Below are 23581 nucleotides of genomic sequence, written 5' to 3' on the forward strand. Positions count from 1 at the left end.
AAAAACACCTAAAATAGTGTAAAACAAAACAAAAAAACAGCACACACTGAAAATGGGAAAAGATACCCTCCAAGCTTAAGATAAAATGTCTGGATTACAGGGATGGCCACAGACATTTTGCCAGTTAGCAGAAAGGTTTCCAAATGGATAACCTGTCAGATCAATGGCAACAGTATGCAGCAGGAGCCACTGCAATGGGCTGAGACTAGGCTGAAGGCAAACACAAAGGTATCCAGGTGAGAATGGCAATGAGAATGAGAATGGTGAAGAAGTCAATAAGAATAAAAAAAACAATCACTAGACATCTTTATAAAAACCTGGCAATTTTAAAAAAAGTAAATTTCTAAAACTATTAAAAAAAAAAAAGAAAAACCTTGGGAGAATTGTCAATAACAAAGCTACAGTCATTAACAATATGCAAAGTTCAGATTTAGGCATGATTTGAAACATGATAAACACCCTGCTGAAACATCTCCAAGCATAAACAAAGCCCACAACTTCTTGAAGCAGTTCTTTTGGGATTCTGCATTTAAAATGTTGTCATTAGTCTACTTTCCTAGTGACCAGTTTGCAAAGAAAAGCAAAGCTGTTGTAATAGAGCAACAACCACTGAACAGCATTAACCTTCCCAATTAAGCCAAGAAAACGTCTTAGTTAATACAAAAAGAATAAACTATACCACTACAACTTCTACAAGTGCCTAACTTTATATATTACTGTAGAAGAGAATACTCCAACTCAATAGTAAGGCAGGGATATTTTTATAAAACAAATTACAGTAACCCTTGTGTGTGACTCTGAAAGGAAACTATTTTGTACAGTGAAGTTACAGTCTATAGGACAGAAGAAAGATAAAAATGACAATATTTAACTTTCAGACTAACTTTGCAGCCAATAAATAATACAAAAGATGGCCCTTTTCTAAGAAAGTTGATTTCTTTTTTACCACAGTGGATTTACTGTAGGAGACTTTAAAAATAGTATGGAAGGAAATTATATTTCTTTTGACCTCACTTGAAAAAGAAATACTAAAGAGTAGTACAAAGAAAAAAAAAAGGTTTACTATCCCTCACTTTCAGTAAAAGAAGCCACATCCTACCTGACAGTATTTTTTGAAGATTGCTGCCTACCTATTGTCTTCATTGATTAAATATACCACCAAAAAATATGAAATAAAACCATCTCTTTGAAAACCATGGGAGGGAGGAATCTAAGTACTCATGGTTATGAAGCAAGAATACACAGGATAAGATAATTAACTTTCTGAGAGATACTTTTCAAAAAGAGAATCATTTTTTAAAATATTTTTTAAAGAGAGATATAAGTATCCAACCAGTTTTTAATTAAAGCAAGAAGGGATACTCAGGATTCAGATCACTGACAAGTAGCACAAGCTACAAATATCTAGCATTAACCTAGGTTTGCTTAGAAAGAATGCTAGCTATAGTTCTCAGGTTAATAGTATTAGATAAATTTACAATGGAAGGAAATTTGAATAAGAAACAATCTGTTTAAAATAACTCTGGCTCCAACACTTTAATTTTTCTTCCTTTCTTGCCCTAATACCCCTATACCCAGAGTTCATGTATTTTCTTTCTCTATGCTCAAAAAAATACAATGTGTTGATTCTAAGAATCTTACTCCACTTCCATGTGTTTTGCCTGAGCTCCCACATTAATCCAAACAATAAGGGCCTTAGAACATTAATAAATAACCTGCTGCTGCTGGCACCTAGGCGCCAAGTACAGCAATGCTGAGGACAACAAATTTCATAGTTCAAGAGGCACAGTTAAGGAAAAAGGTTACTCAGGAAATCACTCTTATTTAGCACAAAGATCCTTAAAAATTGCATGAAATCAGTCAAGTAACTATAGAAACCAATTTCTTCAGCTCCATATCACACGTCTCACACCTCAATTGTCTTTATTATCATCTGCTGTCAGATCCTTAACCAGGAATGTGAACAGGCTTGATGATTTATTCAGGAGGGAAAAGAATCTGTAGGTCAAGTGAAAAAATTACACACACACACACACACACACACACACACACACACACACACACACCTTCAACCTTAGGTACTTTCATTTCATTCTGTTCTCAGTAGCTCTGGGGGCAACTCCAGTGAGATCCAATATTAAGGCTCAATTAAAATAAGCTCCAATTAGTGGAGCTTTTTCTCTGAGGCTAGAGAAGTCAGGAAATGGATATTGGGAAATGTAAAAAGTCAGCTACTGAGAGGAGGCTGCAGACATAAATGAACTTATTTGTTGATTTCTACAGTTGCTATGCAGAGGCCTCTGGGAGTAAAAGCTTAACCAGTCTAAGCTATAAACTAAAACCCCTGCAGCTAAACATGAACTGTGTGAAACAAGGGCTCCATTCCAGAACAGAAAACTGCTGGGCCCAGAAAATTAAAAGCCAGAGGCACTTTCCATTTAAAACTAAATCCCAGTACCGCCTCCCAGCCAAAGAATTATAAGCAGTATCAGATTTACAAAACGAACAATTACCCTGGAAAAATGTAGCCTATTGTACAGTCCCAGATGCTAAATCTCAAAAGTTTCTTTCTTTCTTTCTTTTAATCCCACACTATATTCCTCCAAGTATATGGTTGCAGTTTACAAAGGAGCCATTTCCAGACAGGCCTAAGCCTTGAAAATAAATTTTAAAAGGAGAGCACACAGCTCACTGACCTCATTTGAAGTACTGCCCTTGCCTTCAGCAGTTCCTGTCCTTCCCTAAGGCTTTTGCAAATGGTATGCAACAGTAAAATAAACTCTGACCTAATTGCCAAGAGAGAGGCTGCCAACCTTCCCTCAAACACAAAGACCAGAATGGTTACTTGAAAGTCCTACCTCTTTGGCTTTCTGTTTTAATCTCAGCTGTTCTGGATCTTCTTTATTGGAGCGGCTCTGTCAAAGGAAAAGAAAATTTTATTAGAAATCATCTAAACACTAGCATTGCTGTTAAATATTTAATAAATGATGATTTCTCCTGTGATTGAAAACCCTAGCTCCAGGGGTAATGCCTCGATCTAGTCTAGCTGCACTCCAGCCCTCGGCCCCTCCTCCTCGTCATCTGGGCAGGCTGCTGCAGTTCTAGCCTGGAGGAAACACATACTGAAAATGATGCTAACAATGTCAGTCAGGTCCAGTCAAGGCATGACATTGTTCTTGCTGGAACATGGTAAAATGAAAACTGGGCTGAACAGAAGAAGAAAAGGAAAAGAAGTGTGGGCTCAAATGAATGAAAACAAACATCACTGCCTCATCTTTTGAAGATGAAGCAATTCTGAAGGTGAAGCTATTTTGGAAAAGCATATGGTATTTTAACAATTATTAAAAATCAAGAATTCACCTATCCTTTAACCTAATCTCTTAAAAAGAGCAATTTCTGAAACAAATAAGAAACACTTTCAATATTTTTATTAAAGTTTTAGGTCCTCTATTGCACTTAATAAAATATTACTAATACTGCTATATGCTATAAAAATGTGATAAAATGAGTATGAGGAACATGGTAGGTATAGAAATCTGAATAACAGTAAACAGGCAATCACATCAAGATATTAGGGAAGAACATTCAAACATAAGACACAGTAAATATCAAAGCCTTAAAATGACAGCAAGTCTGAGAACAGAGAGGAAAGCCATGTGTTTGAAGCACACAGAAAATCTGAAGGAGAAAAATGAGGTAAAGTGTTGTCTTAACAATCAGCCACTGGAGCAACACTATTATTGCAGAGCACAAGAATGAAAGATCATTGGAGCAACACTTAAGAAAGGGGCTCCATCAGGCTTACAAAAGACTTAAGGCACACGTGTCTACATAATGATGAGACTACTCTCAAGCAATTGCTATGAACAGAGGATGACTGAGAGAATAACAGAAGCCTACAACAGCAGTATAGCAAAGATGACAATGACAAATAGGTTCAAATCCCATTTTGAAAATGAAGTCAAGACCTGTGGTACACTAGATACAGGGTGCAAACTAAAGATGAAAAAAGGATAATATCTAGATTCTGGCTTAAGCAACTGAGAAGAATTTTAAGTTTCCATAGGGGAAGATCTAATACAGAGTACACATCCAGGAAGAAGTAATTCACTTGTCAGTTTTAGAAGCCAACTCAAAGGTTTAATATCCGAAGATACACACAAGTTTGGAATAGACACTTTAGTGTGATGAGTGGAATAAGTGAAGGAGCATCATGAGGTGAACTCAGAGTCAGGTACTAGATAAAGGTCTTTTGAAGTCTTGTGTGAAGTTTAAATAAGTACAACCAACAAGAAATCACTAAACACTATGTTTTGTTTTTTGTGACCCAGTCTATCCTTTATTCCTGGCTGTCCTGGAACTCACTGCGTAGCCTGGGCTGGCCTCAAACTCAGAGATCCTCTTCCTCTGTCTCCCAAGTGCTGGGATTAAAGATATGAGCTACCACGCCCTGCAAGGCCATGCATTTTTATTACAAAAATCATCCTGATGAATAGATGAGGAAGGAAAAAGAAATCAGTTAGATGATATCAAAATCCAAGGAAAAGATGCCTTGAACTACAGTGGTGACAATGTGATGAAAAGATGGATAGTATTTACTACACCAAGAAAGTAAATTGGGTGTGGTTATGGAGGAGAAACAAGGAAGATAAAGATAACATCTAGGTTTTTTCCTTGAACTTTCAGTAAATTAATGTCATTTACTGAGTGAGAAAAAGCCATATTAAAGGAGAAAAAAAAATCAGAAGTCTGTTTAGACATACACAATTTGAAAGTCCTATTGGCCAGAAAAGTGATAGCCAGTAAGTAGTCAATTGTACATACCAAGAGTTTCAGAATGTAGGCTGCGCTAGAAGTACAATCTGAGAAGAGCACAAAGACAGAAAAGGCATAGGACTAAAAGTAAGGTCATCCAAATATCTATAACTCTGTCTTAAAAAGTAAGAAGAAAAGTCAAAGAGACCGAGAGCCAGTATAATATCTTTTATAAATAATAACTAGGCTAATATTTAATAGTTTATAACTTTTATTTCATAGTAAGTAGAAACAAAGAACCAGTAAACTACCTTGTTACTGTAGCTGAATTCTTGATAATATTTCAAGCTCAGGAATACTTCCTGTCCCCTCTCCCAGCCCTTCCCAGAACAGGGGTCAGTGTTAGGGATGGGAAAACAAGGCAGCAATGTCATGGTACCCACATCCTTGTGCAGGTTTGGGATGTCTCAGTGCGACACAGGCCAGTGGGTGTAATGACAAGGAACATGGCCAATAAAACCGGCATGATCAGCCAAGCTGGTAACATCTGAATCTCACTAATCAAATATATACATTGATTGAGGACATAAGCCAAGGATAATAATGGAAGCAAACTTCCTTACTCCTGGAGAAAAAAAAAATTCTGTAATTATTTGGAGGAGGGAGGGAGAGAGGAAGAATGAATAAACGAATGAATGAATGTATGTATATATACATGAAGACCATTGAACAAGTGTACAGTTCAGAGAACAACTTATGGGAGTTGGGTTTATCCTAAAACCATGTAGAATGCAGGGACTAAGCTCAGGTCATCAGGTTTAGCAGCAAGTACTCCTACACCCTGAGCCATGTTGCAAGTAAGAGAAAGGTTTTATAAAGTGGATAACTTATGGATATAAAGAATGAGATACAGGACTAAAGTTAGAGGTATCCATATGAACTCATGATTCTATACACATAGAAAACATTGTAGATATTTGTATGAGTAAGTATATACACATCATACAAATATTTCCTATAGCTATCCACTAAATATCCTGTATGTAATGATACTGTTAAGCAATGGACACAGTGCGTGCTCTAATACTGGCCTCTGACCAGCATCTTCAAGTAAAAAGGAGCAGAATTCCCTATAGAAATGGCTGGTTCAGGCGTAGTGACGCACACCTGTAATCCCAGCACTCAGGGAGTCAGAGGCAGATGGATATCTGTGAGATCAAGGCCAGCCTGGTCTACAAAGGGAGTCGAGGACAGCCAAACCTACACAGAGAAACCCTGTCTAGAAAAACCGGGGGGGGGGGGGAGGCGAAGATGGCAGAGGATAATGGCAGGAAGAGTAAATCTCAGATTTGGAATATCATAATCCAAATGTAGGATGTTCAGTGAGAGACGTGACAAGAACTTTTTTGTGGTACCTAATCATTAACAGCTTAAAAGGAAGAATCTAGGTCATTGCTCCACCTGTCTTTCCTCTTAATCCCTTTTTCTAAGGTCTTTCCACCAATTTATGTTTTTTTTCATATACTCCAAATTATTCCTAATTTTACCACAATCTTCCTGTCTTTTAAAAATTGTTAACTTCAACTAGGTACATACCAAATAGTGTCTTAAAAGAGTATAAGATTTTTATAAAGGTCTAACCTGGGAGGAGAGGCGCGTGTATAGGAATGACATCAGGTACATCAGAATATAAGGGAGGAAACAAAAGATTAACTCATTAATTACAAGTTATCATACCACACCATTTTGGTTGTAAGACACTGTATTAGTAATTTTGTTTTAGAAAATTCAAGAGAAATCTAAAGGTTTAATAAAAGCAAGACTGTCAATGACAAAGACAACTATGATCACATATATTGCCAGGCCACGTTCCTGGAAATCATACAGTGCTTTACCTTGGCTGCCTTTAGTAACATTTCTCTTTCTTCTAAATCCTTCCTCTGTTTCTCCAATTGATCTAGCTTTTCGAGAAATTTGAGCTGTGATCTGGTGTCAGTGGACAAGACGTAATTTTCACTTCCCTAGAGGAAAAAAGTCTTATGATTATGGACAATACATTTTGCATTAGGCATTATGATAAATAATATGAAACATAAACTAGATTTTTCAGAAGACAGTATTTTTGATTCTGTTCAACAAATAAGCAAATAAAAGTCAGAAACTTTAATCAACCTTAAAATTTGAAAGAAAGATTTCCTTAGCAAGCCTATTCAGAAACAGGGAAAATAATTAAGTCAAACAGATCCTAACAATAGGAAAAAGAACCCAGTAGAATATACCAATACCTATAATTCAATCTCCGTTAGTCAAATTATTTTCTATCTCAATAGACATAAATATAAGTAATTAAATCTTAGATAAAAAGCAAGAAATAAAATTACCTCGCTGAAAAGAACAGCTAGGGGAAAAAGGCGATAATGGATGGTTAGACTGGCTTACTTCTAACAAACTAAAACACTTCTAAAATTAGAACATAAAATGAGAAACATTAAACTCAAGAAGGCCTGGTTTAGAGTCCCCTTACAAAGTCTCAATTTAGACAGAAACCTTACTCAAAATAACTCTGTAATTTATTTATTTATCATTTATCTATTTATAACCAGATTCTCACTATACAGACCTGGCTTCCCTAGAACTTGATATCATTCAGCTTCAGTCTCTCAAGCAGAGAGAAAGCATATAATCTACAAATGAGAGCTGTAATAAAAAAACTATAATTTCTTATATGAAGAATTCCATAAAATGACAACATTCAAACGATCTCATTTATCCTGGTATGCTAGATTACCAAAACAGTGTTCTTCAATGTGAGCATTTTCTAGTTTTCTTTATCTATGGCTACCTAGCTCCCTCTATAATATATGTATTTGTATATATGGTCAGTTGTGGGAAAAGCAGAAAGGTTTTGCCCAAGCAGCACTTAACCTACCATCTACTCATCTCAGCAGCCAACACCTGGGATAGACTTATACAGCCAAAATTAACTAAACATTGAGTGCAACACGAGTGCCTAGCTTAGAACCCAGCACAGCACTTACTCCCATCTCCATCTTCATTTTATCCTTGTGATTATGGCTGCTTCAATTAACTTAGACTAAGAGATTTCATATGCCCAAGATTCTTTTTAAATTAAATTTTTATTGTTGGTATTTAACTAGATCAAAAGAGTATTACATGGTTTAAGAAAGAAGGATGTATTAGTGCTACTTATTTTACTTCAAGCTTAATACAAGAATTCCCAAATGGTCTTTAAAGTTAAATAATACAAGATAAAATGTGGAATATATTATGGGCCAAGCATAGAGGTTAAGCATAGTAACAGTGGTTTCTTAAATACTTCATCTTTACCAGTGTGTTCTGAAACTCTGGAGACAGTTTACAGATAGAAATTTAATTTAAAAGGGACAGTGAGCATTAATTTAAAAAGAATCTTAACCATATCACTTATCATGCTGTTTCCTTTACTAATTCAGATACAACTGTCTATGAAATAGTTTTTCCTTTTCCTTTCATACTGCAAATAAGTGCCTTTCCCTAACCTACTGAACCTCTACCACCTTTGTTAAATAACAGGTAATCCCAATATTATCATATTCCTTTCTGTCTCTGTTGAGCAACTAAAGTCTTCATGTATCGGAAGTATGAAAGTCACTAGATATCCAGACTTGGTGGTGGCTCTTCCAGAGGACCCTGGCTCAATTCCCAGCATCCACATGACGGCTCACAACTTTCTGTAAGTTTTAGTGAATCCAACTCCCTTACACAGACATAAATGTAGGCCAAACTCCAAACGTACATAAAAATAAATAAATTTTTTAAAACTGTGGGACTTTTAATGGTAGCTTTTTTTTTTTTTTTTTTTTTTTTGCAAAGTAGAATTACTTTATTGTATAGATAAAAATAAACCCCAAGAGATAGAGATAGAAGGACCAGGCTTAATCTTTGATATAAATACTATTACAATTAAAGTCTATAAAATAATGGTAATTTTGAATTAAATGGTTATATTTCTACTTAAAGAAAGATAATTTTTGTCTTTCTATATAATATTCAGGCAGCAATACTGGATAAATCAATAGTAAGTATATAATGCAATGGTTCTCAAACTGTAGGTCACAACCCCTTTGGGAGGGGTATCGAGTGCTCCTTTCACAGGAGACACATATCAGATATCTTATGTATCAGATATTTACATTATGATTCATAAATAGTTACAAAATCACAGTTATGAAGTGGCAATGTAACAATTTTATGGTTGCAGTCACCACAATATGCTGTAAGCAAATGGTGGGAACTAGAAAAGATAATCTTGAGTGAGGTATCCCAAAAACAGTAAGACACACAGGGTATATACTCACTCATGAGTGGATATTAGACATATAATATAGGATAAACATGCTAAAATCTGTACAAGCTAAGCAAGGAGGACCATAGGCAAGATGATCAATCCTCACTCAGAAAGGCAAAGGGGACAGAAATCAGAAGAGGGAGAAAACAGGAAACAGGACAGGAGCCTACCACAGAGGGCCTTTGAAAGACTTTACCCAGCAGTGTATCAAAGCAGATGCTGAGGCTCATAATGAAACTTTGGGCACAGTGCAGGGAATCTTATGAAAGAAGGGGGAGATAGAAAGACCTGGAGAGGACAGGCGCTCCACAAGGAGAAACAACAGAACCAAAAAAAACCTGGGTCCAGGTCTTTTCTGAGACTGATACTCCAACCAAGGACCGTTCATGGAGATAACCTAGAACCCCTGCACAAATGTAGCCCATGGCAACTCAGTATCCAAGTGAGTTACCTAGTAATGGCAATAGGGACTGTCTTTGACATGAACTCAGTGGCAGGCTCTTTGATCACCTCCCCCTAATGGGGGAGCAGCCTTGCCAGGCTACAGAGGAAGACAATGCAGCCAGTTCTGATGAGACATGCTAGTCTAGGGTTAGGAGGAAGGGGAGGACTGGGGCAGAGGCATGGGAGGAGATGAGGGAGGGAGGGTAGAATGGGGAGGGAATCAAAGAGGGAGCTACAACTGGGATACAAAGTGAATAAACTGTAATTAATATAAAAATTAAAAAAAACCGTATTAAGGGATCACAGGATTAAGAAAGTTGAGAAACAGAAAGTTAAGGTGGTTAATTTTTTTCCCCTTAAGATAGGACTTTTCTGTGTAGCCTTGGCTGTCCTGGACTCACTTTATAGACCAGGCTGGCCTTGAACTCAAGAGATTTGCCTGCTTCTGCCTCCCTGAGTGCTGGGATTACTTACAGGTATGCTCTAGTGGGCCCAGCAAGGTCTCATAAGCTAAGAGATTAAGGTTTTCTAGGTGGGATAAATACTACCCATTTTCTTAGGGCTATCAAATTCTAGTAGCACATGAGATTCTATCTGAAGGCTTTGACTGGCATATTAACATGAAATATTCTGGAAGTATTTTCTTGGGGTCAGCACACAGAAGCTGTGGTTCATAGCAGGCCAAGGCTGTATTTCATGCTGACAGCCAAACCTAGTAATGTGTAAGAGTCAGGCATGAAGAGGTCATGGAATTACAAAGCTATATAAAAAGGGCTGGAATCCCTGAAAAAAAACAAAAAAACAAAAAAACAAACAAACCAGGAGAGGCCACTAATAAAGACATAGTCTCAGTTGAAGTGAGATCCCAAGATTGAAGGGGATGAGCACTACTGATACCATATGGTAAAATCAAAAATCCCTGAGGAGAGCCATAAGGCCACTGATTAAGGTGCTGACTGTGGATACCTCAACCTTTGGAAGATGCCAGGACCATGAAAGACAACAAAGAACAGAAGCAGCTGTGGAGAAGAACTGGTCTGAGACTATAACACAAATTGTCTATACTGTGAATGGTAGAGCTGGAGAACAAAACACTTTGGAGCCCAGAAGATGTCAGATACCAGTTATGTATACTTAATGAGCCTGAGCTTTGCTTTGATTGTAACTGTACTTTGGTCCTTTTCTTTTAAAGATAACTTATTTTTTTTATGTTACAGGAGCCTACAGTTGAGAGACTTTAGACTTTTAAAGAAAAGTTAGACTTTTGAGTGATGGGCTCTTTTAAATACTGTACAACTTTTTATGTTAATGTTTTATGATTTGCATGAGATGAAACCCATATCCAACACTGCTTGGGAAACCAAAAACCAGAGACTAGATAGCCCAAAGGCCTAGGGTAAAATCAAATACTACTGACTGAAGTAATAAACTTGACTCCTAATGATATTCTGCTATACTTACAGATCAGTGGCTTGTTTAGCTATCATCAGAGAAGCTTCTTCTTGAAGCAAATGGAAACAAATACTGAGACCCACAGCCAAACTCTTATGGGAAGAGTATAAGGAAGAGTATAAGAGCCAGAGGGAATAAATAGGGAACACTAAGAAAACTAGGCTCCCTAAAAATCAACATGACCAAAGCTAATATGAACTCACAGAGACTGAAGCAGCAAGTATAGGGCCTGCACAGGTCTGTACCAGGTCCTCTGCGCATATATTATGGCTTCCAGTTTGTGGTTTTGGGAATTCCTGAGCGTGCAAATAAGTGCATCTCTGATTCCTGTGCCTTCTCTTGGGCTCTTTTTCTTCTGTTTGTCTGTCCTGTCCAACTCTAATGTGATGGTTTATTTTTTGTCTTATATTTTATTTTGTTATATTTTATTATCATCTCTTAGAAGCCTAAAATATGAGAAAAGATATTACAAAGGAAGTTTGGCTGTTATGACAATATTAAACAAGATAGACTAAGCCAAAATCTATGAATATAAAAAAGTTAGGCGTGAAGGCATGCACCTGTAACCCTAGGTAAGACTCAGGCAAGATATCTTTTGAATCCAGGAGTCCAAGGCCTACTTGAGTCACACAGGGAGTTAAGTGGTTCTTAACTGGAGAAATGGAGAAGAATGGGATGATATATATTAATAAAAGGGCTAAGAAGATTGCATTATTCAATGGTCCATGGTTGCCTGCTTGGTCACAAGCCAATTATGCTAATGGAAGGAGCTAGAACAGACCCTAGGAAATATCAGGACACTAGTTTCCCCTCTTATTCTCTTTTGATTCCTGGCTATCTTGAGCTCAACAGCTTTGCTTAACCAGAAAAGCTATTGCCATGAGGCATCACCAACAGCAACGAGTCAAACCATCCATGGACTAGAACCTCCAAACCAATTAGCCAGAAGAAGCTTTTCTTTATTTTAAGCTAAATAGCTTAGGAATTGTTTTAATAACAGAAATATGATACAGTTATATAAATCCAACATACAGCAAACCTTGTTACAACTTTTTGTTTGGTATCAGAGATTAAACCTAGTGCCTCATAAACACATCTTCTATTGCTGAACTAAAACAGTGTTAAGAATTTAATCCCTGTTTCAATATCACATTGAATATAGATAGTCAACAACAACAAAAAACAGATGGCAACATTATAAGCCAGCTAGATAACAAGCATGTATCAATATAACATACAAGACCAAAACCAGACACAGTCTATTCAAGTGCCATGTGGAACATTCTTTAGGAAAGACCATATTTTCATTTCAGTGAGTTGAAATTCATTTCAAACTCATTTCAATGAATTTAATTTGAATCATATGAACTTTCTCTTATCACAAAGAAGTGAAGCTTGAAAAAAACTTGAAAAATTCACAAAAACATGGAAATTTAACAATCTATACTGAACTGGTGAGTCAAAGGGGGGAAAGACAAATCAAAAGATGACATCTCCAAAATGTACAAAATACAGTGATCTCTCATATCCTCAAGGCATAGCAATAACCGTCTATCTAGAAGAGAAAGAGCTCAAATAAACACCTTGATTACACAACTTGCAGAATTAAAAAAGGAACAAACTAAACCCAAAGCTAGTAGAACAAAGCAAACAATAAAGACTTAAACAGAGATAAATAAAATTGAGAACACACAAGTAAAGTCAATGAAATAAAAAATTTCCTGGTTCTTTGTTATGACTAACAAAATAGAGAAGTCATTAGCTACAGTAACAAAGAAAAAAGGGAAGACACAAATAAGAATCAGGAAAAAAAAATGTAATTACCACTAACAATTGAACTGACAGTAATATGATATAAACTACAAAAGTGAACAAATTCCTAGACTCACATAAAATGGAATACTAACACTTTTCCCACAACATTTTTTGATGTTTTTTCCCCATATTCTTAAGGTCAGTCTGACAAATTCTCACAAAGATTTTGAAAGTAAGAACCTGAACTGCTAGAACTTCGTCTGAAGTTCTACACCAAGTAGAAATGAGATGATCCTCCAGCAAGCTTACTAGGGAGACAGCAGAAGATACTCTGATTTCCTTTAAGCTACATAGCTAGATAGTTTGGCAATGAATGACCCTTATTTCAAATTTAAAACCTCATGAAGTTACCTATTTACCAATATGTTAGAAATCTAGCTCTCAACACTTTTTTAAATAAGGAAGAGGGTTATTCCTTTTCATCCCATTATCTTTTCTTAAAAATCCAGTCATTCAGTGTATCTGCTGGCCTCTGAAACTTCAATTCGCTACTGATATTACCCTAAAGGTCAAGAAACAATAAAAACTACAACTCAAATACAGTAAATGCTTACATTTTGTTACAACACTAGGAACTAGACAAGCTCTTCATTTAGTCTTTCAAAACAGCATCCAAGAAGAGTAATGTCTGACACCAGTATCAGCTCTTATTGCCATCATATAACTAAAAGGCATATAGCTGCTAACAGAGTCCAGACCACCAAAGAGAACACTCCCAAACAATATTCCATCCTAGCCTACCTTCTTCAGAATCAAGTCCTGAGGAGGAGCCTCAGACAAAACAGGTGTATATTCCAATCTACAACAACAAACTTGCTTTGAACACTACTTCAAATCCTGTTTAATTTGATTTACTATGAAAGTATATCTAAGCAAAGCAATAAGGAAACTGGTTTCCTATCAACAACATGAAATATAAGTCTCAACCATTCAAAAAACAGATCCATATATGGACCCTTGTTCCTGAAACTACCTTTAACAGTGCTCAGGAGAGAAGTCTGTACTTCCTTAATGATTTCCTTTACCTTATAAATAGTCATTCGATGCTGAGCAATTGTAGTCAGTTTCTCTAGAAGGCCTCGTAATCTCTCCTGTGTTGCATGGGAGATCAAGATCACAGCATCAGAGTTAAGTTCCGTAATGTCATGCTTTTTACCTGTAGAGGCAGAGAAAATCCATTACATGTTTTAGTAGTGGCTTATAATTGAAATAATTAGCACAGCAGGTATTCAGTTCCCCCTGGAAGTCATACCCATTATGAATAAAGGTTTGGAGATTATGATTTTCCTGGTAAAGTCACAACTTCAAAGATCTTAGACATTACATTAATAAAACCTAGCCTGAAGCCTCAGAAAATATAGACATTGTTTCCCTTAGCCTCTAGAATCATTCTCCCTGCAAGGTCATTTATAGGACAAAGTTAATAAGAACACAAATCAAGTTTAGTGTTCAGGGAGGAAAATGGTAACTGCAGAAATTAGTGCTATATTTTGTTAATTTTAGTAATTAAAAAAGTGGATAGTCACATTTTACCCTGTTTGACACTGCTAACAATTCATGACATTTACTTCAGTGAACTAAAATTATAAATCTGTTAATTCCTTGTCTATAAAACATACCTATATTCTTTTTGTCTGTTACCAATTATATTTTGCACTACTCATGTTTTCATTAATTAACCTGTTAAATTACAAGCTGAAATATGCTCTAAAACTCATCATTTCACCATCAATTTCAACAGCTTGTGTCTTTTTTGAACAAATTGTTCTAGCCTGGTGGTGGTAATAAGGAAGAAAATTTGAGGAAAAAATTAAATGACAAACACAAGAGCAGTAGTTCTGTCAGTATTCAAGCTGTTTCTTAGGGAGAGTGGAACTGTGTGCGTCAACAGACACGCAGACCTAAAGATACAGGTAGTCAAGTAATCTAAGGCAGATGCACTTCTAAAGACTCGTGTACGTGTGTGTATTGTACATGTGTATGTGTGTATTCATATATGTGTTGTGTACTGAGAATCCAGTCCTCATACTTGAACGGCAAGTGTTTTATCCACTGAGCCATTTATCTCCAGGATTCTGTGGCTGTTTTAAAACACATTTATATATATCTTCACAGTAATTTAAAAATATTGCTTGACTGTTGTATGCTAATTTATATAATACATACTCATATTCTCAAAGGCTGAATTACAGCAAAAACATAATTACAACTCAAAATTACTTTGACATTACCACATAGCAAATTTTAATTTAAAATGTAACCTATACAGTCAACTAAATAGGGAGAAGACTTAAAATTATCCAACTTCTTTTAAACTAACCCCTCAAAATGTAATTCATTACTTTGTGGCAAACTCATTCCTAATTTTTAACTGAAACAGGGGAAAAAAGAAAAATCCATTACAAATTCATAACTTCTTTAAAATGTTCAGCAGAAACAATTAGTTGGGCCTTCTATACAGGGAACAATAACATTTTAAAACAATCCAATGATTAAGATTATATGTGAATATAGGTTGGAGAGATGGATTAGTAGTTAAGAGCACACCCTGTTTTTCTAGAAGGCCTGAATTAAATTTCTAGCACCCTTGTCACAACCTATAACTCCAGCTCCAGGGATTGATTGTTCTAGCCTTCATGTGTACCAACACTCACATGCAAATCTCTCTTACAAATTTTAAAAATAAACATAAGTTGCAACTAGACATAGGATAGGTAAGCTGTTTCATGATTACATTTTAAAAAAACGAGCTTTTAAAATTAGTGCTTGGGGAAAAAATTTTGAAAATAATAAGCACGTAGTTATAAAACAAAAGTAATTTATTTATTTAAAAATCCATAGTTATAGAAGGCTCTGGACTTGATTATCAGTACAACAAATAAAAAATAGTAACTGGTATTCTTTTTAAAAATCTGCAATATTTTTCAAGCATTAGAAACAAACAAGTGTTAATAATTCCTGAGTGTACGCAACAGTCAATGTCCGAAGATGCCTTCACTAAGTTAGCAACAAACCTTAAAGCACAAGCTAAAAACTATAGATTAATCCCACTTTTAATACTTTTTAACAAAGCCAACATAATTAAGGAGAGCTAGTTAGCGCTTGCCTGCTTACTATTGACTTTATAGAATGTCTGCAATTTAATTTAGGTAATTAGAGGAAAAATGAAGATTATTTGACATTTAATTTAACCTTCATACAGAAAATTATGTCTCAGAAATTCTTTTGGAAAATGTATAATTTCTATTTTTTCAACTTTTTATTGATTCTTTGTAAGTTTCACATCATGTACCCCAATCCCATTCATCTCCTTGTCCCTTCCTATTCACCCTCTGCCCTTGCAACATCACCACCAAAATTTAATTAAAAAATAAAAATAAAAAAGCAAAACATAAAAAACATCTCATCATGGAAGCTGTAGTGTGTCACACAGTATACCTTTTTGTCTACACACAAATCTTTACTTGCAAATATTCATTGGTATGGTTCACAGCCTCTGGCTTCTGCTACACCATCAATACTAGATCCTCACAGGAAATCCTCCAATATCATGTGTTGCCCTTTGTTGTAGAAATCCTGCAGCTTTGGAGCTATAGGACCAGCCTTTTTATATGTTCCAGCAGTTCACACCAATGCCAACTCTACTGTGCGGCTTAGCTGAGGTGCAGGGTGTGCTACATCTATCAAAGGACTGGGCTAGCTCTCCTGTCACATTCTTGGGGCAGTTCACCCATGCCTTTGCAATCAAGCAAGTGGCAGGGCCTACTTTCCCAAGTGCTGCAGCCAGCAAGAGATAGGGCCAGCTCTTCCACCTGCCATGGGTGATAAGAGGCAGTGGGTAAGGCATCTCTCCCTAGCCCATACCACCTCTCAGAACATGAGTGTTGGGGACACCTTTCCCATGGCCTTCGGGCCGGCTAGCCAGTGCCTTCACCATCAGGGCCAACTGTACTGTGTGCCCAGGGGAGGCGTAGAACCTGTTCTCTGCTGCAGCTGGTGAGAGACAGGGAAGGGCATAATTTGTATTTTTAAAAAAATGCCTACAGTTAATATCTACTTGGTAAAAAAAAAAAGTCATTTTATTATAAATAGAAAATATATCTATAATTAAATTAACATTCACTCCTTGGCTTTCTCCTTTAATTTTAGATAATTCAGAGATTTTTTTGCATTTACATTTTGTATTATATTGTTTGTGTTTCATTAAGAACTGAAAACAGAAATAGTTCCTCAAATTCTCCTAAAATAGAGGCTGCCAAATTACAGCCAATGGGTCAAAACTCATCTCTCTTTCTAAGCACAAAGTTTTATAGAACTCCAACCACATGGACTAAAAGTTTATGCCTCCTCAAATGCATGCAGAAATTTGGTTCATGATTCAGTTAGGGTAACTGGACTGGAGACTTGGGTATAATTAAGTCATAAAAAATAAGGTAAGAGTAGACCAGATGAGGGAACAACATTAAGAGCGCTGTCTAATCCTAATAAGAACCTACATCTGACTCCCCTACTCCAGAACAGCGACAGGTGTCACTGAAGCTTTCTAGTGTATGGTATTTTGTTACAGAAGCCAGAGCCCAATAACATACATTCCTGCTCAGTTATTCATATGGTGTTCGTGTTTACTTTTGGTCTGGACCAAGAAAGTTGAGCAGCTGTGGCCCAAAGTGGCCCTATCACCTGGATCTATGTAGGAAAAAGTTGCCGATTATTATCTTTTTAAAACTGTCTTCAAAGCTTAAGATAACAATCATATAGGGATCAAAACATGGCCCGGTAGTTAGGAACACATATTCCAATTGCAGAGGATCCATAGTGAGCTCCAAACACACCACTGTAAAGACCACAATCACCTGTAACTCAAAATCCCCCATCTGTCTTGTTACATTAATATGGTGTCTCATAGTCTTTCATATACTGAAATTTGACTCCAAATAATGAGTACATTCTCTTCCATTTTCTTTCATTCACTGCAGTCATCTAAAACCCATTATGTACCAGTATTCTAGCTCAGCTTTCTTCTACAGTAAGAGTGAAAATAAATTTTAGGGTTGCTAAAAGGAAAAAGGCATCAGGTCTCACTAACCTGTCCTTTGTACACATACATTTCTAAGGACCAACAAGGAATAAATTTTTAAAAAATAGTACACATTAAATATTCATACAAAATATGTATCTCTATTACTATATCATAAAAATGAATCATTAAGTTATATTACATACTCCAGACACAAGATTATACTAATGTTTTTTTAAATAAAATGCTTCATTCTGTAATACTCAGGAAATATTAGAATATTTCTGGGGCTTTTTCTAAGCTTTAGAATTCCAGGCCATCTCTTTAAATAACATTTTCTCTCAACAAATATTCTTATCAGGTGAGTAATCAGGATTCTGTACTTACCAATGTCTAAAATTTTCTTTTGCAGAGCTCCAATGAAAAGAAATGGTTCTTCTTTACATGACTGAATGAGTGTGCCAACAAAGTCAGAATGTGTTGCTAAGATACAGGCATTTTCTTCATCCAGGTTGACTCCTGCCATGCAAGTCACATCATTGATGTCATCTTCACCTCTAAAAGGAGAAAAGGTTAGTTTTGGTGTGTTGTGTGCGTGCGTGCACTCGCCTCATACAAGTACAGGCATGTATATACATGATTTCAGAGTGCGAAGAAACATAGGTCTTAACCAAGTATGGCAGTGCCCACTGTAATCCCAGTATTTGGGAAGCAGAGGCAGGAGAAACAGGAGTAAAAGGTCATCCTTGGCTACAATAGCCAGTTCAAGGTCAGCCTGCTGCATGGGGAAAATAAAAACAAAAACAAAACAAAAGCCAGACCTTTCCTATAAATAATAAAATTATTTTATTGAGTTTACTCAAAGAAGTGAATTGAAGAATGCCTATCTTTCTCCTTAAGCTTTTAAAATTAAACTGGCATCACTAAGCACAAGAGTATGTTTCCTGGAAGAGAAATCAGAACCTCCAGTGTGTTACAGAGCTTATCTTTTCCTCTCTGGTAAGTGAAATACACCAAGAGGGATTTGGACTTACCCCAGTCATCCACAAATCCTCTACAATGAAAGACAAGGAAATGAAAACGAACTTTTTGCTTTCATCCAGGATTGTTAAAAGCCCCTCAGATTTCCCCAATGCACTCCCCAATCCCACTTAATGGCAACAGAAACACTAAGTCACAAAAAGTCCTATCACATAAAGTCCATTAAGAAACTATTTATCTGCCAAGCTAGTCTAAAATCAAATTTCCAAATTTTGTTTTTATGATTGTGATTTCTTTACATGTTTCCTCTGTACCAAATGAATACATTAAAACATACTCTCAAGTAATTGGCTACAAAGGGCCTATATGCAAAATAAATAAATTGCATACATGTACACACATACACACAAAAACAAACAAAATAGGCTTGGGTTCCTTGCTTTACACCAGTAAAATTAATCTCAATAAGATTGCTGTTTGAAAAAAAAAAAAAGATTGCTGTTTGGCTATCATACTAGCATGAGGATATGTATTAAAGAGAAAAAATACAATAAAATTCCCTCTAACCATTCTTTTCACCATATGTAATAATAGTCTAGTTGCTGATCATGATTCACATACTAATTATGCAAAAGTTTAATATTTTATATTAAAAATATTTCCAAAAAATGGGCAAATGGCACATCACAAACTCTGTGTCAAATAAATTTAATTTATATATCCCCTGGTGAAGATGCATTTGTGTAGAGAACAAATTATAATTATCAAACACTCAAGAAATGAGTATCAGAGGCTGTCCATCTTTAAAAAGCAGCACATTAAAGTGACATAGAAATAGGTAGTGTCTACACAAACATATGAAAATGAGCCAAACGAAAGAAAGGTGCCAGACACACAGTTTGAAGTAAAAGAACAATGGCTTTATCATTGTGCAGTCCTCTAACAGCTCAATATTTACAGGACTGTATGTACTAGAGGAAAGAAAAAAGAATGAATTAATAACTACTAATAAAGCATTCATAATAAAGAAAATAAATTCTATCTATTAAATGTATGGAGTTTTAATGACTCACATGTAGGCATGCAGGAAGAACAATACATTATACATATATACACATATATAAACTTTTTAAAAAATAGTAGAAATAATTACTTAAACAAACACGAAACTAAATGAAACAGGAAAAAAAAAACATTCTTTTAAAAAGGCCTAAGTAAACCAGATGCAGTAGTGCACACAGAAGCAGGTGGATCTCTGTGAGTTCGAGGCCAGCCTGGCCTACAAGCCAAGTCCAGGACAGCTAAGGCTACACAGAAAAAAAAAACAACAAAAAAACAAAAATAGCAACAACAAACTGTCGAAGTAAAATATTTCAAAAAGGCCCAGTATCCCTGGGTACTACATTAAGAGTAGGAGTAATGAGTTTCAATGTTCTACTGTACAGTAGAGCAACTGCAGAAAACAATAATTACTAAATGTTGCAAAACTAAAACACAAGAAAAGATCATGAATGTTTTCACCAAAAAGAGATAGCAATTGTTTGAGTCTGATTTGAACCTTATGCAATATATGTATGTATTAAGACATAACACAGTATCCATAAATGTGTAACATTATAGATTGGTTCCCAATTTCCTGCAGAACAGCCATATTGATTTTCAAAGCAGCTGTGTGGCACCAGCAATGGAGGAGTGTTCTCCTTGCTACACATCCCTGTCAGCATGAGCGGTCACTTGTGTTTTTGATGTTAGCTGTTCTGGCAGATGTAAGATAGAAGCGATCTACCTCAAGACCAGCTATACCATTCCTGGGCATATACTCAAAGGATGTCCCATCATACCACAAGGACATGTGCTCATCTATGTTCACAGCAGCTTTACTCATAGTGGCCAGAAAATGGAAACAACCTAGATGTCCATCAACTGAAAAAAGGATAAAGAAACTGTGGTACATTTATACAATAGAATACTACTGAGCTATTAAAAACAAGGAAATCATGTTTGTAGGCAAATGGATGGAACTAGAAAAGACCATCCTGAGTGAGATAACCCAGACCCAGAAAGACATAGTACATGCTCACCTGTAAGCAGATATTAGATGTTGAGTAAAGGATAATTAAGCCACAGTCCACACACCCAGAAATGCTAAGTAACAAGAAGGGCTCAAGTGTTGAACCCATGGATTTCCCTGTAAGGAGAAATAGATTCCATGGATGGACTGGGGATGGGTAAAATCAGCCGGGACATTATGATCCTTACAGGTTTATGATCCATACAGACTGTAGAGGTTTTTGTTTTTTGTTTGTTTGTTTTGTGTGTGTGTGTGTGTGTGTGTGTGTAATAACAAAGAAAAGAATCCATTATTTTGTGATAGTACAAGGTAGATGGTACAGAAAGGGAGGAAAGGAAAGGAGTTAAATGATGTATTATAATTTCAAAATGTAGAAGCTATGACTATATTAAAAGTTTATGCAACTGGAGAGCTGGCTCTGTGGTTAAAAGCACTTGATGCTTTTAAGGACCTAGGTTTTGTTTCTATCACCTCTGTGGCAGCTTACAAGTGTGTCTGACTCTAGTTCCAGAAATCTGGACAGCTCAGTGAACACTATATGCATGTGTTACACTTAGTTAAATACAAGCAAAATACCTATCTACATAAAATAAAAATAAATCTTTAAAAGACAAATAAACACAAAAATAAAAGTAATCACACATAATTATGCAATTAATTAACTATGTAATGTGTAATAAAGTAATTAAGATTGAATGCTTATAAATGAGATTTGTTTGTAGACCCTTATAAAAAGCATCTTGCTTTTCTGTTAGAGTTCCTGCATAGCTCCTACTGGGAATGCAAATCAGCTTTACAGATCAGTTCCAGGCCTAAGTATTACAAGTTCAAAGACCATTATTGGAATTTAACTCAATGATACGCTCTTCCTAACAAATTAACAGGGAATTAACTACCCAATAATTACTTCTTATCCCAATTTAACCACAACTCCTTCTGGTAGACCCACCAGTAGGACCTCTACAAAGGAGGAAAAAAAAAAAAAAAAAAGGCACGGGGGGGGGGGGGGGGCTTCGGTAAAAGCCTTTTAAAGTTTCCTCAAGCAAAGGGGCCAGAAGGTAGCAAAGCAACAGGGGCAGCAGTGCTGTCAAGAAAAGCAAGAAAGTATAGGACAAAGTCAAGACTATCACGTCCAGAAATGTTTATGATCCTGCTTTGGTTTTATTTCATTTTAAAGGAAGAAAGTTAAAAGCACTGAGCCAAGTCTTCTGTCTTCTAAAAGTTATCCAATTAATTAATTGCTAAAGTTAACTACTTCTTAATGTCTACTTCCTTAAATTTCTTTCTATTATTAAGCTGTGTATTAGACTAATTCTTCTGAAGTAGATAAGAATAACATTCCTTTCCTAGTCATGTTCACATAGGGACCCTCATTTTTCACTTCTCTCTTCTATCATTAGTTCCTCCTGCCTCCAGCCTCTGTTCAGGCTTCAACTTGCCTTGCTATCTTATTTTTCAGTCATCAAAGCCTGTTCTATATGCTAAGTCAACTTTAAATACTTATTTTTACAACATCTACCTAATTTGTTTTTTAAGTTGTTCAATCACTTCTCAAAACTTCTAAGAACATATTCTTGCCAACTACAATAGCTCTTACTATGGTATCTAATGTTCAATGTATTTGCCTCAATTTAAAACAAAACTACCTTTATTGACCATATGCATGCCTACATTATATGAACACACTTGGAATGTAGAGGTAGAAATATCAAGGTTTCAGATTCTGCTTTAACAGTTTATAAGACAACTGTGATAAGATTCTTCTATTTATACTCATCAGTCATTCCATCTAAAAAATGAAAATGAAACCTGACCTATCACCGTATTCTTGAATGAAAACCATATTAGGAGTTAAAATTATATCAGAAACTAAGCATGAATATTAATGTTAAAGGATGAAATAATAAGTCTATCATGTTAAAATAAAGAACTTTAAAGGTAAGCAATATAAAATTTAAAAATGAGTATTAAAAAAGAGAGAGAATCATTGCCATCCTCTCCTCATAAACCTCCCTAAAATGCACTTTGAGTCTTTTACTCTGACATCACCAATACCTTGTAACACCCTCAAGAGTATGTTTCAAAATTCGTTAATTCAGACTACATTGAGAGCAGTAGGTACTTATATCAAAAATCCTTCAAAGGATTTTAAAAACAGATTCTGGTCATTTCTAGTCTCCAGGTGTTTCATTCTGGATAAGCATAAAATCCAAAAATTCAGCAAGTTTATTACGTAATTCTGAAATTGTTGATCTATGTTACACTGGCAAATGTTAAGGCAGTTTCAAAAGCATTCATCAGTCTTTTCCTGTATTTGTACCTTCTCAATGAGATTAGTTCTGCTAAGAATTTGTAGCATGAATCACATCAACATCTTTGATCCTTTTCCTGGATTGGCATGACCAATAAACCTAACTGCAGCCCTCATAGTTTTAACCTCTGCTCATGCTGTGCTCATCAGTTTTCCATCAGTTCATTATGTGTTTAAGCACAAAAGTAATTTTTCCTGAACAACATTTACAATGATAAACTATGTCTGCAATATAAATATATTAGTAAATTGCTATGTGTTATCTACACTTGCTGGGAAGCAAGTACAAACTGTGAAAGCAAAACAAAACGCCTACTCTCAGACTCAAGCATGTTTATTACCAGTGTCCTCAAGACCCTTTGCTTGGGGCAGGCTAGCTCCCTCCAT

At 35.9% G+C, this 23581-nt stretch overlaps 1 protein-coding gene across 1 annotated transcript in view; it reads right to left on the reverse strand.

Annotated features, from left to right (window-relative positions):
• The window catches only part of Taf4b (TATA-box binding protein associated factor 4b), a 114850-nt gene that overhangs the window by 36673 nt on the left and 54596 nt on the right, over positions 1 to 23581 (reverse strand). The window contains exons 10-13 of the mRNA XM_021639921.2: positions 18219 to 18388; positions 13840 to 13970; positions 6651 to 6776; positions 2859 to 2915 (exon numbers count right to left, since the gene is read on the reverse strand). Of these exons, the coding sequence (XP_021495596.2) occupies positions 2859 to 2915; positions 6651 to 6776; positions 13840 to 13970; positions 18219 to 18388 (484 nt within the window). The remainder of the gene's footprint in view (positions 1 to 2858; positions 2916 to 6650; positions 6777 to 13839; positions 13971 to 18218; positions 18389 to 23581) is intronic.

This window comes from Meriones unguiculatus, chromosome 2, assembly GCF_030254825.1.
Source record: "Meriones unguiculatus strain TT.TT164.6M chromosome 2, Bangor_MerUng_6.1, whole genome shotgun sequence".
In the NCBI taxonomy this organism is placed as follows: Eukaryota; Metazoa; Chordata; class Mammalia; order Rodentia; family Muridae; genus Meriones; species Meriones unguiculatus.